Source organism: Aptenodytes patagonicus, chromosome 2 (genome assembly GCF_965638725.1).
Source record: "Aptenodytes patagonicus chromosome 2, bAptPat1.pri.cur, whole genome shotgun sequence".
Taxonomy (NCBI): Eukaryota; Metazoa; Chordata; class Aves; order Sphenisciformes; family Spheniscidae; genus Aptenodytes; species Aptenodytes patagonicus.
The window spans coordinates 166,498,932-166,513,534 of record NC_134950.1 but is presented as its reverse complement, the minus strand read 5'-3'; the positions used below and the strand labels follow the sequence as shown (position 1 = coordinate 166,513,534).

The window sequence follows — 14,603 nt, the reverse complement described above, 5'->3', positions numbered from 1 at the left end:
CTGTATAGACATTTAAATATTAAATGCAAGATTTTGCATTCTTTTAGCATCCTTTGAAATGCTTGGGTTTTTAAAGGCCACTATTGATAGAGTAATTCCATACTTTGTGGCAACAACTATTGTGTCTTTTTAAAGAGCTTACTATATCTAGCTTCGTATTACACAGTCGAGGAGGATCTCTTGGTACCAGGTGGATACTACTGAAATTCTTGATCCTTTATAAGCTGAAATCTTCTAAGTTCCTTTTGTACGTTAAAATATAATCAAATTTTAGGAGGGAATATTGCGAAAGACCCTAACTCTATTTCAGAGATTACTTAGAACTTGTTCTATTGTGTCTCTAAGCTCAGGGTACTATGACTTAGCACTGTTTACTGTGTTTTGAGTGGTACTTGTTTCATTCCTCTTATGCAGAAAAGAGCAGACTGACACACAGGTTTACAAGCTTCTTTTCAAGCCAGTTTTTTTTTTTTTTTTTAGAGCTTTGGCGTATTTCCTTATACTGCTGTCTGTTCTGATCTCTCTAATTCAGGCCGTGCTTGGCCTTTACTTCTAGGTCTCCCATTCAAGAAACCTTTAGGATGGGTGTTGGAGCAGTAGATCTCAATTCAGTTACCTAAATGTATATGTATATTGCCATTTTGGAGGCACCCCGTGTAGATACAATGCAGAACTTTAGGAGACCTGTACCTTTCTGGAGGTCAGGAAGGGCACCGTGGCATCTTAAAACTCACTACAAGTCTGCCTAGGTGTTTGAATCCTGCCCTGGGTGTCTTTCCTGTGCACAGCTTTTGAGTCTTTTTCTTCAGCCCGAAGATGAAAGGATAAGAACGCCTGTGCACCTCTTGCATTTGATCCCTTTTCAAGCAATCTTAAGACTTGTATTTAAACTGCCAGTGTTTGCCACAAATATGGTGGTGTTGTTGAGGACTAGTGTTAATCCTGTGTTTTGGCGATATTTCAAACGCAGGGTGTAAATTTCACCTGCTTGTAATCCCGCTGCAATTTTAACTAAGTTGTAAGATAGAATAACTTACATTAACTAGGTGTTAACCTTTTATTCCTGCCCATGGCAGAGGGGTTGGACTAGATGGATCTTTAAAGGTCCTCTCCAACCCAAACCATTCTGTGATTCCGACTGTACCTGTGTTTTATTGCTGTCAGCCTTAAAGTAAAAGAACGGCTTGCAGATTGACTTAATTTGCTAAAATACTCAGTATTATCCTGCATAAAAGCTTCTACATAAATGTAAAGTGTATTTTTAGCTCGCCTCCACTTTACAGAAAAAATAAGGTGAATTTAATATGTACAAATGTGTATTTTACAAGTCTCTTGCTAGGACTGCACCTGAAAGCAGACAAATAGTTATTACAAACAACCAGAAATATCTGCCCAATTCATTGAATAAGCTGATTTGCTGGCTCAACATAACCTTTTGGATATAAAGACTTACTGAACTTCTTTGCTTTTGGTATTTAAAACCTTGAATTCGAATTAGAGCAATTGTGCTATGTGGGCTCTTAAATAATTCGCTTCTGTTACTCAATAAATCTGGGCAGTGGCACGCGGTGTGGTCACATTTCACTGGCTACTCACATCATCTCTGATTACACAAGCAAAAGTAAGTTAGAACTAATACATGTCAGCACATCCCCAAAGTCATCCTATTTGTGCCTTAATTAGGTAAACATCTTTTAATGTTTGTCCTATTTCCTTTCTGTCTGTTCATGTTTTTTCTTAGTTTACCTCTGCCGTTTATCTGGGTTAGTTGTTAGCTGTGGGGCAGGGCCAGTGTTTCCATACTTGTCTGTACAGTGTCTAGCACACTGCGATCTTTCAGACAAGCTCCTTTTGAGTTACTCCTTGAGGCATCTGGGTACCCTTGGATATGAGCTTTGTGCCTGAAAGAACAGGGCTGCAGCCACGGCCTCCAGATGTGGAGCATGGCTCTTTATCTCTGGGAGCAACGCCACGTTTTTCATCTTGCCTGGTAACTGTCAAGTGAAGGCTCAACATACTGAGATGGATTTACCTTTCCAGCTGCATGACTTTTTTCCTGACACTGTCTGCACATAGTCACCGTGAAGGAACTGTTCCTTCTCCTCCTGTCCAGAGGGTTTTTTGCAACTTGCTGTTCTGAGAATAAGAGCTTTTACTCTCTCTCATGAGAGGCCTCTAGGTCATATGTTACAAATTGCTCTGATCGGCTGTTGTGGTTTAACCCCAGCCGGCAACTAAGCCCCACACAGCCGCTCGCTCACTCCCCCCCCGGTGGGATGGGGGAGAGAATCAGAAGAGTAAAAGTGAGAAAACCCATGGGCTGAGATAAAGACAGTTTAATAGGGAAAGCAAACCAAGGAATTCATTCACTAGTTCCCGTGGGCAGGCAGGTGCTCAGCCATCTCCAGGAAAGCAGAGCTCCATCACGCGTAACGGTTTCTTGGGAAGACAAACGTCATCACTCCGAACATCCCCCCTTCTTCCTTCTTCCCCCAGCTTTATATGCTGAGCATGACGTCATATGGTGTGGAATATCCCTTGGGTCAGTTGGGGTCAGCTGTCCTGGCTGTGTCCCCTCCCAACTTCTCGTGCCCCCCCAGCCTGCTCGCTGGTGGGGTGGGGTGAGAGGCAGAAAAGGCCTTGACTCTGTGTCAGCACTGCTCAGCAGTAACGAAAACATCCCTGTGTTATCAGCACTGTTTCCAGCACAAATCCAAAACACAGCCCCACACTAGCTACTGTGAAGAAAATTATCCCAGCCAAAGCCAGCACATTGGCAGCAGTTAAGTTAGTGGCATTGGTTAGTGCATAAACTGGCTCAAGTTAAGATAGTGGCATGATGAGACTTATGTTCTTCTGTCAAACTTGTACTGTCCTAATCGCAGCCTGTCTTTTAGACCATTGTGTGGAGAAGGAATATCTATTTTATTAATCCCAGCATGGACCAAGCCATCCTACCTGTCTATCTCCACATGGTAATTGCTCCTGTTAGAAGTCAAAGCTGCAGACTCTGTTAATTGCAGGGCTTTCCAGGAGTACTTGGCAACTCCTTCCGGCTCATGTGGAATAGCTAATGCATGTTATCTTTGTTTTACTGATAAGCAAAGATTGGTTGCATTGCTTTGACTGCACTTTCCCCTCCATTCCACCAATCTCTGATTCACTCCTGAACTTGTATACAGCTGTCAGTTTTCTGCATTCTCTCACGGAGAACATAGCATAATGCAGAGTCCAAGGGCAAGGAGAGCAGGCAAGAGATTTCTTTCTATAAAGCAGTACAAGTAAGGCTGACTTCCCTCCTCCCCCCCAAGGTTTTGTATGGTTTAAGCAAGTTGGTTTGCAAACTGCTTCCCTAAGTATACGAAGGGGTTTTGTTTCCTAGCAGAATTCTACAAGGCTTGTGTGGCTTATCTGTTTCTGCAAGACTTGGGTAGCTTAAAATGGATTTTGCCGTACTGGTGCACAAGTAATTTGATTCAATCTGAGTGATCTTCAAGAGTACTGGATTTTGCTAATGGTTAACAATGCTAGCAGCTTAGGTATTGTATGCCACTGCATAAATATGAACTGCAAGTCCTGGAACATGACTATATGTTTCTGGGTATTATGATATGCTTTAGCTTGCCAGCAAATTGTGTGGCTTCTCTTTTATTATGCATCTTAATACATATACATAATTTGAAAACAACTATGTAGATTTCATATGTTTAGTGTGATTCAGAAGAGTCCTTCTAGTCATTAAATCTAATTTTTGTCAAGGCAGTGACAGTTTTTTCTTTGTTTTTCAGTCTCCCAGAGTGAAAGAACCTGTACAGAATTCCGAGGTAAGTTATAATTGCAAATGACTTCCCGAAATAATGACTCCTAGTTGCTGCAAGGAACACGCTTTTATTAGCCTTTGAAAACAATATTGTGTGAAGTAGAAGCTAGTATCTAGCTGAGCTCTGTTTGAAAACCTCTCTATAAAAGGAATCATTAGCTGTGTAACCCCAAGAGGTCTTTCTGAGTTAAGTTTGGTGTATATCTTTCCAACTTTACTTGCTATGGCAAAAGTCTGTTTGTTGTAAGATAATGCATTGGTCACAAGAAAACCTAAGCGAAACAACTGTGTTCCGATTTCCTCTTTAAAAAAAACCAAACAACAAACCACAACTTTAAAATGTCTGTTTTGCATAGTCTAATTCACTGGTTTGGAACTTATGCTCAGAAATGTGAAATAAATCTGTGGTAGTATTTAATAGCAAACTTCAATTACAATTTATAATCTGCCTTCAGTTCTGTCCTGTGTTTCTTATATTAGGAATATTAGTATATCTTATCTTTCATGATAGAGACTGCTTATCTTCTAGAGACTGTACTATGTCTTTCTTTTCCCTACCTGTGTGGAAAGATAAACAGGGCTGTCTCCTAGAAATTAGTCTTGGGTTAGGCTGTCCTGTTCTTCCTTCATCTGTTTCCAAAGATTGATTATAAAGGGAGATCTTAAGAAAGACTACAGTTCTGCCACTGTAATTTGACAACTTTAAATTCAAAGAAAATGCTGAAAACCAGAATCCCTTTGGGATGAATTTCCCCATTGTGATATGTCCCTTAATATATATTGTGGTTTGGAGGTCTGCTGCCCAGGTTTTCAATATTCAAGGTCATTTATATTTCCTACAACTTAGTGGAGTAAGTTGGAGGGCACACTGAAGAAGTGCCATCAAGCTTACAGTTCTTTGGCTACCATGCCAAAATCAGTTTCTCTGTTCTGAATAACACAAGAGGTAAAAGAGGTTAAACTCTCATTTATCTCTTTTCCTCCACCCCCAAATTAATTGCATATGATTTTTTTTGCAAGGGACTAACTTAGTAAATCCAATCCTAAACAGTCTTGTCTTGAGCTTAAGTTCTTCAAAACACACTAAATTCACTTTTCAGTTGAATATCTGGATTGCTCTGACTCTGACATTTGTTTTACTAATGGATAAATTGTTGATAGTTATAATGCTTTGCTAGGCTGTGTTCTCTGAAAGGAACTACAAGTCAAAGCAGAGTTGCTCTGCTCTGACTGCATGGCTACTTGGAAATATAAGTAGGACTCGGATTCTGAGAAGGGGAAGGGATAACTAAAGGGATAGGGTGCTCTCATCCAAGCTAGGATATGATCTGTGTGCATCCAGCCTTGCTAGCTGCAGTGTGTAATTTTTGTCCAGGATCCACAGTCATGCTGCTATCTTGGTTTCTTATCCTTCTTTACTGGTGAGTAAAACTTGAAAATATCAGGCCAGAAGGGGTCCCTGGACACGAGCAAACATTGAACCCCTTGAACGCCAACTTGGGATCGGTGTTAGTGTCCTAGAGGCCTAGGAATGCCCTTGGCATTGAACTTCTCTGAGTTATGCAGCAAAAAAGCACTTTTTGGAAAGCTGGGGCTTGAGTCAGAACTCCTGAGTTCCTTTTCTCATTAAAACGCCATTTTGCTTGCAGTTATTCCCATCAGCTGAGCCGCCAGGTCCTTCACTCAATGCTCCAGCACAGGCACCTACTCAACTACCTCAGGCTACAGGACAAGTACCTGCACAACCTCAAACTGCTGTACCTCCACCTAGTCAGGCTCCTCCAGCAGCCCCAGCAGCAGCCCAGGTAAGATCAGAAACCCTTCATACCAGCTTTCAGCTTTGCACTTTGCCGTTCTGTTCAAGACGTGCTAAAATGATCTAAAGCCGTGAAAGTTGCTTGTCTGGAGTTGCATTAGTGCTGCTGCTTATGCAGAAGTGACAGCTGGCCTGGTGGCTTGCAAAAGGAAGACAGTCAATGTGGGCACAGCAGTTTTTCATTCTTATTCTGTGGGTGAGCAGTGACTTTTTATGCTGTTCAGGGAGTGGACTCTGTTTGGCTTGAGGCAAGGTTAAAGGTAAGAGAAAAGGAGAGTCTCATTTAAGTAGCAGCTGCTTGTTCCTGGTGTTTAAGGTTCAGCACAAACAGGCTCTGATTGTGTGTCTCAGCATCACTGGCATCTGTGGGATAAAAGTGGAGAGAAAAGTGAGAGGAAGAAACTAGAACGTGCAAGTTCTCCAGGCTTCAAAAGAGAGACAGGAGGCCTGGGTTAAATCTGTCCTTGTAGCAGTCAAAAATTGTGGAGAAACCCCATCTTTGGGAAGCTCTGAACCTTGTGGTGCTTTCAAACACTTCCATTTCAAGCAGAGAGGGGATAATGGACCTTTGAGGGGAAATACAGGGAGTGTGAAAGCTTGACAAGTCCGTGTTTAATTCTTAGCTACGTCACCCCAAAGTGTAGGATATAGGTCAGATAGGCAGCCAGAGCAAAGTCAGGAAAGAGCTCTGACTTGTGTTAAAAAGAGAAAAATGGCCAACCCAAATCATTACTGAGGTACTTGGAACGTGTCTTGTGGTTTGCTGGAGTAAAGCACTGCAGAGTTTGCCAGACTCCTGAATGATGGCACCTCTTTTATAAAAGACACGAGTGTTCATATTTGTTGGTGGGGAGAGGCTGTCACTGTTGGATGGGGCCAAGCTAGCATCACCCTTTGGCGGACCCAAGGGCAAGAGGCTTGGCAGTGTTGGTCAAAAAAATAACTCTTAGTCTTACTCCTTCCTAGAAATGTTTCATTATTTTTATTTTAAAGAACGTAGAAAGATATGTATAACACTTCACTGCAGTCAGCTCATGTTCCTGTTTACAAAACCGTTAAAGACAGCGCATTAGTCATTAAACAAAAATAGAGGAGTTGGGGTCTGACATATTCTTGGCTACATTAAAAGTAGCTTTAATACTTAAAGCAAACCCCTTCAAATCTCTTGAAAAAGGGCCAGTGTTTAATCCCTGAATTTTATGCAGCAGTTGAAACACCAGCAGCAGTGAAGGCCAGGACTTTGGTAAATCGAAGTAGCAGTGTTGGCCTCAGTGGAAGTATTCCGATTTGCACTAGCAGAGTATCTTGCTCCCTGCCACTAGTGCCCAGTAGCTTATTTGTTGGTAGCTTGTCCTAAGGTGAACTTCATACCTTTGTGTCAGTGTGTTCTTCTTTATGGCTCCTTTTTGTCAATATGTTCTTCTTTACAGATCTTTTTATCAGTGTGTTCTTTACAGATCTTTCTATTAGTGTGGTGTTCTTTATAGCTCTCCTGGTTCTTGTAGCTCATTGGTTATTGTTTTGCAGACCTCTGGGCCTCTCTATGGGCCCTTCTTTGTTTTCATTGACCTAGTAAAGCTTTCAGCTTCAACAGAAACAAGATTGTGATCAGAAGCCCTGAGCTGCATTGCTGGCACAAGAGCAGCAACAGATGGAGTAAAATACTAGTCTTAAACAAAGGGTTATTTTTTTCTCTCATGAAAAAGCAAGTGATCTAGGTGAAAAAACTTGGTCAAGACTTCAAGGCTTAAATTATCAGCCTAGTGTTGTGTCTGTCTTGTTACTGCAGATTTAAAATCCCTGGCTCAGCATGTGCAGTACAGATGACTTGCGCAGTGGAAGAGTGACCGACCCTTCTCTGTTTTGTTTGGGGTTTTTTGGTGGAGATTGATTAACAATCATCCCTTTACTGGAAGTATCACAAGTGCTATAAAGATGGACACCTCTTGGATCTTTCCTACTGGAAATCTACTGCTGACCAATATAAAATGCTTTGATTACAGGTTCCGATAATTACTCAGAAGTAATTTAGAAGTGAAAATAGGCAGCTATAAAATTGCTACTAGATGCTCTTAAAGCCTTTGATTTCACAAAAAAGTAACTGAGAGTATATGCTAATCTGCCAATTAAATTATTTCCTAGGTACTGTTCACAATTGTATCAGGTTTTTAGATCAGATGTTTGGGGCAGGGATTAAAACACAGGAGGTCTTGAAGCTGTCATGAATGCCCCAAAACCTTAAGTTTTGATGCAAAGCAAGAAGTCTCTTTACATTTAGCACTTCTTCTGAAGTCTCCTGCCATTGTGGCATTTCTCAAAGCTGTGTAGCTTTTACTCTTTTCAAGACAATTGCAGAGAGGACCTCCTGGGTTACTATTTAAGCGCGAAGTTCTCCTGTTTCATTAGTCTGTCGTCTTTTTCTCTGTAGTGTCATGATTCCAATGATGAGTTAAACTTTTATTCGTATTTGTAGTTGATCAAGGTTATCTCTAGTTTTAAAACCAGAGAAAGGAAGTGTTAATCTGCTTTAAAATGATGTAATCCTATTGCAGGGCCCACCTGCCCCTGCTGCAGCTCCGGTACAGGAAGATACGAAAGTCCCCATCAGCCTTGTACTAAGGTTAAGGTAAGGACACAAAACTGACCTGTTCTGTCAAAGTGAGCCTTTGTAGAGAGGGGCACTGGAAGACTTCTGTAGTGCATCTTGCCATCTGCCTTTTAATCAAAAGGGTGGTGGTTATATGTTGTTTGTCAGCTTGGATTTCATCCACTCTTCTGAAACTGGGACCCAGAAAAGCAGTTTATCTCATCCACTTCTTCAGTTTGGCAAGAGTTGTAGATTGAAAGAGGTTTTGATATTTGTATAAATATTCCTAAACTCTAACGGGGTGGGAAGGAAGGAATTAGCCGGGTTCTCTAAAGGGGGGATCAGGGATCCAGGGGTTCTAGCCTTGTGCTGGATCATCTGACTATTCAGGCACAACTTCAGACTTCAGCCAGTTCTGAGAGTGAAGAGCTTTTACCCAATTCAAGGCATGGATTCTGGTCTGTGTCCCTAGAAATAGGCAGAAAAAGGATTGTAAGAGCATTCTACTGTCATTACACATATTGATGTTTCTCATTTAAGGAACCTGCCTCTCATCTCTGTAGGCATCTTGGTTGTTGATAGGCATTGGACTGGGACTTCTGAGCATCACCTCCCAGTCATTCCTGGACAGTTGCGTAATGTGTGTACATCTGCAGTCAGTGAGTGCTTCCTTCCTCCGAAGGATGTGCTCCAAGGATATATCTGCTGACAGATGAGTTGCTGAGACAGTGGAACAACGTGGCGTTATACCAGAGAGGTGGCACTCGCTTATCCTGGACTTCAGCCCACTCAGGCTGAGTCAGGTTGAGAGGCAGAGTGTGCTGAGAGCCCTGCGTCCAGATGCACACCCAAGTGATTCATTTCTGCCCTATGAGGGGGAAGGGTGCAATGAATTCACTTCTCTTCACAGACTGATTATTCAATGACAGCATTTTCTTTTGGGCACCGATCAGTGCAATGAAACGGTCTCTTCTATATAAAATTCTCTTCTTTCCACAGGAATTCAAAAAAAGAGCTCAATGATATTCGATTTGAATTTACCCCAGGGAGAGGTGAGCTGGTGGGAAATTCCAGTGCGTGAAGGTGGTTTTGGTGAAGGGGAAGTTTTGTGTTTGGTGTTGTGCGGTTGTGTGTATGGAAACCCCGTATGAGTGTCTGTCCACAGCGCCTTCCTAAAGGGCTTGCCTTATGGTTGGGCTTGGAGCACTGCTGTTGAGAAGACCCTTCTTGTAAAACTGTTCATGGATATGACTGAAGTGCAGCCCTTCGATGAATTCCAACTCAGAGTTTGACAGCATAGCTCAGAGCTGTCTGGCTGCACCTGGTGTACACCCTAATACCCATCTTGTGTAAACAACACTTTTGCTGTTTGGTTTGTACAAGATCCTTTAGGTTTCTATGTGATGCCTTCATCAGCTGGACAATTTCTGTTATGTGGTGACTGGCCCTTGGGTTTCTCCCCAACAGATACTGCTGACGGTGTGTCTCAAGAACTCATTTCAGCAGGTCTTGTTGATGGCAGAGATCTGGTAATAGGTAATTATGTATTATTTTTTTCTGCTTTAACCATTTCAGTCATTTTTTGTGTGTTTAAAATGACCTGATTAGTGGGTACTAGGAGAGTTTGCTGTGGCCTTGATTTTCTACCCCAATGGCTCTACAAAACTGCTGTTAATTCTGGTGGCAGTTCTGTGCCAGTACATTTAGGCAACCCCCAGTCCACAAGAATAGGATCTAGTTGGAAACATTATGAAGCAAGTGTTCCTTGTAATGCAAAATGAAAGCTAATCGATGCATTAGCTAAATCATTATCATCTGACATATATGCATTGCCAAATTGCTGCACAAGCCTGTACTGCTCACAGGTCCTGTGCAAGAGAGGTCTGGGACTGGAATCAGCCAGGCTTTTTTGTTTTAAGTAGGGCTGGGGAAGGAAGTATGAAGTGCGCACGCACTAGGGCAGCAGCACGTGTTGCTGCACTTCAAGTGAGCGTGAACAGCTAGATGAACAGCTACCTCTAGCAACAGTTTGCTAAATAAATGTGTCCTTCTGTGCAGCAGGTGAGACTTTTAAACTGTCAGCGGTGCCTGTATATTTCAACTACAGCAAACAAAACTGTTCCTTATACACAGGTCGCAACATCTGGAAAGGCTGCTAGTGCAAAATTAACGGGATTTCCAGGTGCACTCAGGCAGTCTATTACTACTAATCCCACCACATCCAGGAAAAAATAACTACCTCTGAAAAAGAAGCAGAGTAACAAATGATAGCATTTTCACAGTTTAAAGCTTTAGATTTAAGTAGACTGAGTCTAATTGAGACCTAAACTTTTTCTATCATTTTAAAAAGTTCTAAGTTTGCTGAGTAATAGAAAGAGGCCTAATTGGGAGTTTGGGCTGTTTTTCTCTAGTCTGTCCTAATATTTGCCCGTTTTCTTTGTGTGTGTGTGATTTCAGTTGCAGCTAATTTGCAGAAAATTGTGGAAGAGCCCCAAGCAAACAGATCCGTCACTTTCAAACTGGTATTTATTCCTGTTCCCTAATTGAACAAGTTGTCACTTGCAAAGAAAAGGCATTGCATATAGATGCCTGTGATGTCTACTGTAGGCATCTAATGTATGCCCTCTAAATCCTCCCTTCTTTCCCAAAGCTTCCTACTGGTTGTCTAACAGTAGGCAATGCAGGCTCCCTGCTTGTGTCCTCTAAGCAGCACCCGGGTTAAATAACCATGTGAGATGATGTGCTAACACAGACATTCCCGTATCCTGGCTAGTAAGCATATAACAGTGTTACAAAAGGGTATTTTCTGTGCTTGGAACATACACTTGCCCAGAAAGGGCAGAAATATTTCAGGGAAGGTAAGTGGGCTAAGAAATGCCGCGGACTCCTTTCTTGGAGGAGGAGAATGGGGAGGGTCCAGATACATCGTCTCTGAGGAGGAAATGGGGAAATGAAAGGAAAAAAAAGGGGAGGGAGGGGTGCAAAAGAAGAGAGCCAAAACTAAAAGAAGGTAGGCTAGGAGAGGAGAAAGAACGGCAGATGGATCCTTCAGAGGTGGTGAAATTCAGAGGTAGTTATAGTGGCAAAGCGAAGGTGTAACCAGTTTATTGGTAGTGAAGCAGTAAGTGCCGTTATTTTTGACTCTTTCTGTAAGGAGTTTTCACTTGTTTTGCCCCAATTAGTGCACGTAGCCCTAGTCAGAGCAGACATTGGCAAAACTTCAGTCCCAGCCCTTCCTAGCTTCAAAAAAAAGGCAAAAAAAAAAAAAAAAAAAAACAAAACCCAAACCAAAAAAAACCTGCTCAATTTTAACTTTGGGTAGTGCGAGCTGCTGAGTACAGTGCAAAGCTGTCCTGTGCCTGCTCCCTCCCCAGACCGTTTCTGATACACCTTGTTGTGAATATGTAGCATGGTATGTATCGGAGGGTAGAGCATGTGTGTTGCTATTTGGATCTCTGTTCCTTGTGTTTCAGGCATCTGGTGTCGAAGGCTCAGATATTCCTGATGATGGCAAACTTATAGGATTTGCACAGCTCAGCATCAGCTAAACAGTGGTCCCAGGAGATGTTTCCCAACTGAGAACCCACATGTACATATTCGTAATGCTTCTGTTAGCCTAAAAAAAACCACTACTGCCAAAGAATTGAACTACAGCCCCCTTCCTAGAAGCTTTAACATTTTCCTTAATAGGATCACAAACCTTCCTGAAATTACTGATGACGTTTACACCTTTTGTAAACAACTCTCATGTTTTTGTATCTGTCATCTCAAACATGCAGATCCAACACATCATTGCCTGCATGTTCATTTTATTATTGCCTTACTTTAAAGAAAAATACTACTGAGTACGAAGCAGGGGGTTCCACTGCTCTGATGATCTTGCCTAAATGTTTGCTTACATGTGGTTTCATTTTTTTTCACTTGCTATTTTTGCACAAGTTTTAATACTGAACAGATCTTTTTTGTTCTTTACCTGCTTCTCCTTCCATCTGAAACACCAATGTACATGTTGTTTGGGTCACCTGGAGTGCTGAGAAATCTGCTTCTCTTCGGCTGTGTTTTTTTTAAAACTGCTGGTTTGAATGCTTGCACTTGAGAAAGCAAGCCAAGTCTTAACCCACGGGAGGGAGAGTCGTCTTCCCTTGTGTTTGTGTTTTTGAGAAGTTCCTTGACTTTGAGGTGTTAGAAGTCAGCTTCCCTTTGTAAACTGCCTTAATTTTTTTTTTTTTTTTACTATTTTGGTTCTTTCCACATGAGTGCCAGGCGTGGCATGAGGGCTGAACCTTTTAATTTACGTTAAGCAGTCCTTCCTCAAAACGTCTTTCATTCTGCATCTTAGATGTAGTCTGTTCTTGAAGCAGACCAATGAGGCATTGCTGTCTGGAAACTGGTCTTTCAGATGATTGACAAAATATTTGTGGTCAGAAGGAGAGGAGATCTGTGTCACTCTGCATTTGGAAAAGATGCACTTCGAACTGTTCCTGAAACCCAGTCTGTTATGCCTGGCTGCGCGAGTCCTCCCGACGTGTTTCCCAGTCCTTTGCAAACTGGTACCCGTGGAACCATCCCTGTCGTGTTTTACAGCAATAAAGAATCGCCAGTAGAGTGGTAGTACTGGGCAAGCGGGCGCCGGGCTGTGTCCCTCCTGCACTAATCGCTTGGGTCGTCAGCCTTCTCGTCGGTCCAAGCCTCGACGTTCGATCAGGATGTCACTGAAACCCTGTCACACACGTATTTAGCTTTTATTTCTATGTGGTGTTGAATTTGAGTTTCTACATGAATAATATAAATTATACTCTGAGTTTGATAAGAGACACTTGTAATGCAATATGTGAATAATAAATGGTGTTGATTTTTTTTCCTACTGTTTCACAGTTGGCCTTTGTAACTGCTATTGGCTCTGGAGTGTTTTCTACACAGAAATTGTAAGCCTGTAATTTAACACGCAGATGGAAACGTGTTTGGTTTCCATCAGCCACAAACAATGCAGAAACAGAGTGTTAAAGCGAAATGACTGGGTTCAATTAGGACTTTTTTTTATTTCCAAGTCTTCAGATGAACAATCTGTATTTATATATTGTTCTCTATGAGCAGCTGTGGAAGCTTCCTGAATTGTGTATGTTCTTTTTATACCGCCCTTGTTGCTGTTAGCCTCTAGGTGGATACTGGGTCTGTCCCCGTGGGCTATTTGCAGCCCCATGGCTGGTGAGTGTGAAGGGGAGGGAGAGGAGAAAGAGGGCTTGGGAGCAAGAGCATCCCAGGGTGCTGAATGGATGCTCTCAAGAGCCCAGGAAGCGGGTGCCCGATACTAGGGAGTTGGTGGTGGCTGGGTTTGGCCAAGTGTGTGCATGCACGTGTGTGTGGCACCTCTGGCACTTTCTCCTGTTGTCTGACACTAAGCACTCCCTACGGCTTTCCCCATCGAGCTTCTTGGCTTGGGAAGAGCAGGCTGGCATCTTGATTTCCATGTCACCCTGTGGTCGATATGGTTGTATTGGAAACCCTTAGGATACGGAGGCAAGGTAGTCTTGGTACAGTATTATTTTCCCTTCTGCCTGCATGCCATGGGGACCTTGTTCATTTGTGTACTGGTGCTGAGAAAGGTAGGACTCAAACTGCTCAAGCGGAACAATGCAGCATCTATTTATTAAGTTATTCCCCACCTTACCAAAGCCAGAACTTAGAGAGCTTGAGCTCACACTAACCCAAGGCTCCCTAGTTCTTTAATGGAGAAACAAGCAAGGAAGAAACTGATGGTTTTTGCTCTATAGATCTCCAGATGTTTTGGGTAGGGATGCAAAATATTTACTTGGGCTATTACAGTGCTAGACAACTGTCTCTTCTGATGTTGTTCCAGTAAGTGCCAATGCTGTTCATAATTGTTTTCCAGTGTCATTAAGGATTTGGTTTTTGTGCAAATTTCTGATCTGAACCTGGAAACAGGTGGTAATTTTAAGTTAGTTCCTACTTTTAAGGACAATGCTCTGTTAATGAAAATGGATCCTCTTCACAACTTTGGTGTATTGTAGATTATAATGAAAGATGTAAATTATTCAGGCTTTTTTCCTTTTTTGGACTTTGTATTTTACTGCATGTCTCTAATTTTTAATCAATAAAGAACAAATTGTCCATTGCCACGTGTTTGGTGTGTGGTTTATGTGTCTTTGGGTTGGATGGTGTATCTTGGGGAGGGGGCTTATCTGAGTGGTGTCTGCAACCCCTGGGGCACTTCTGTTTGGGGTGCTGGGAGGTTCGGCAAACCCCAGGAAGACTCGGTGAGGAAGGGATGGGGATGCTTTGCAGGAGTTGCGTGCAGAAATGGAGCCAGGATGGCACTTAGGGTTGTACCCTGAGGGCTTGTCTCCAGTTGAGAGGTTTGC

General features: G+C 42.4%; 1 protein-coding gene across 2 annotated transcripts in view; it reads left to right on the top strand.

Moving 5' to 3' along the window:
- The window catches only part of OXSR1 (oxidative stress responsive kinase 1), a 94,560-nt gene extending 80,203 nt beyond the window's left edge, over positions 1–14,357 (top strand). Inside the window, exons 12-18 of one of the 2 annotated variants that reach the window (XM_076331994.1) lie at positions 3,789–3,824; positions 5,470–5,625; positions 8,189–8,262; positions 9,223–9,275; positions 9,691–9,759; positions 10,681–10,745; positions 11,697–14,357. In XM_076331994.1, the coding sequence (XP_076188109.1) occupies positions 3,789–3,824; positions 5,470–5,625; positions 8,189–8,262; positions 9,223–9,275; positions 9,691–9,759; positions 10,681–10,745; positions 11,697–11,771 (528 nt within the window). In that variant the 3' untranslated portion in view covers positions 11,772–14,357. The remainder of the gene's footprint in view (positions 1–3,788; positions 3,825–5,469; positions 5,626–8,188; positions 8,263–9,222; positions 9,276–9,690; positions 9,760–10,680; positions 10,746–11,696) is intronic. The other variant, XM_076331995.1, reaches the window with a different exon arrangement.
- The last annotated feature ends 246 nt before the right edge of the window (positions 14,358–14,603 follow it).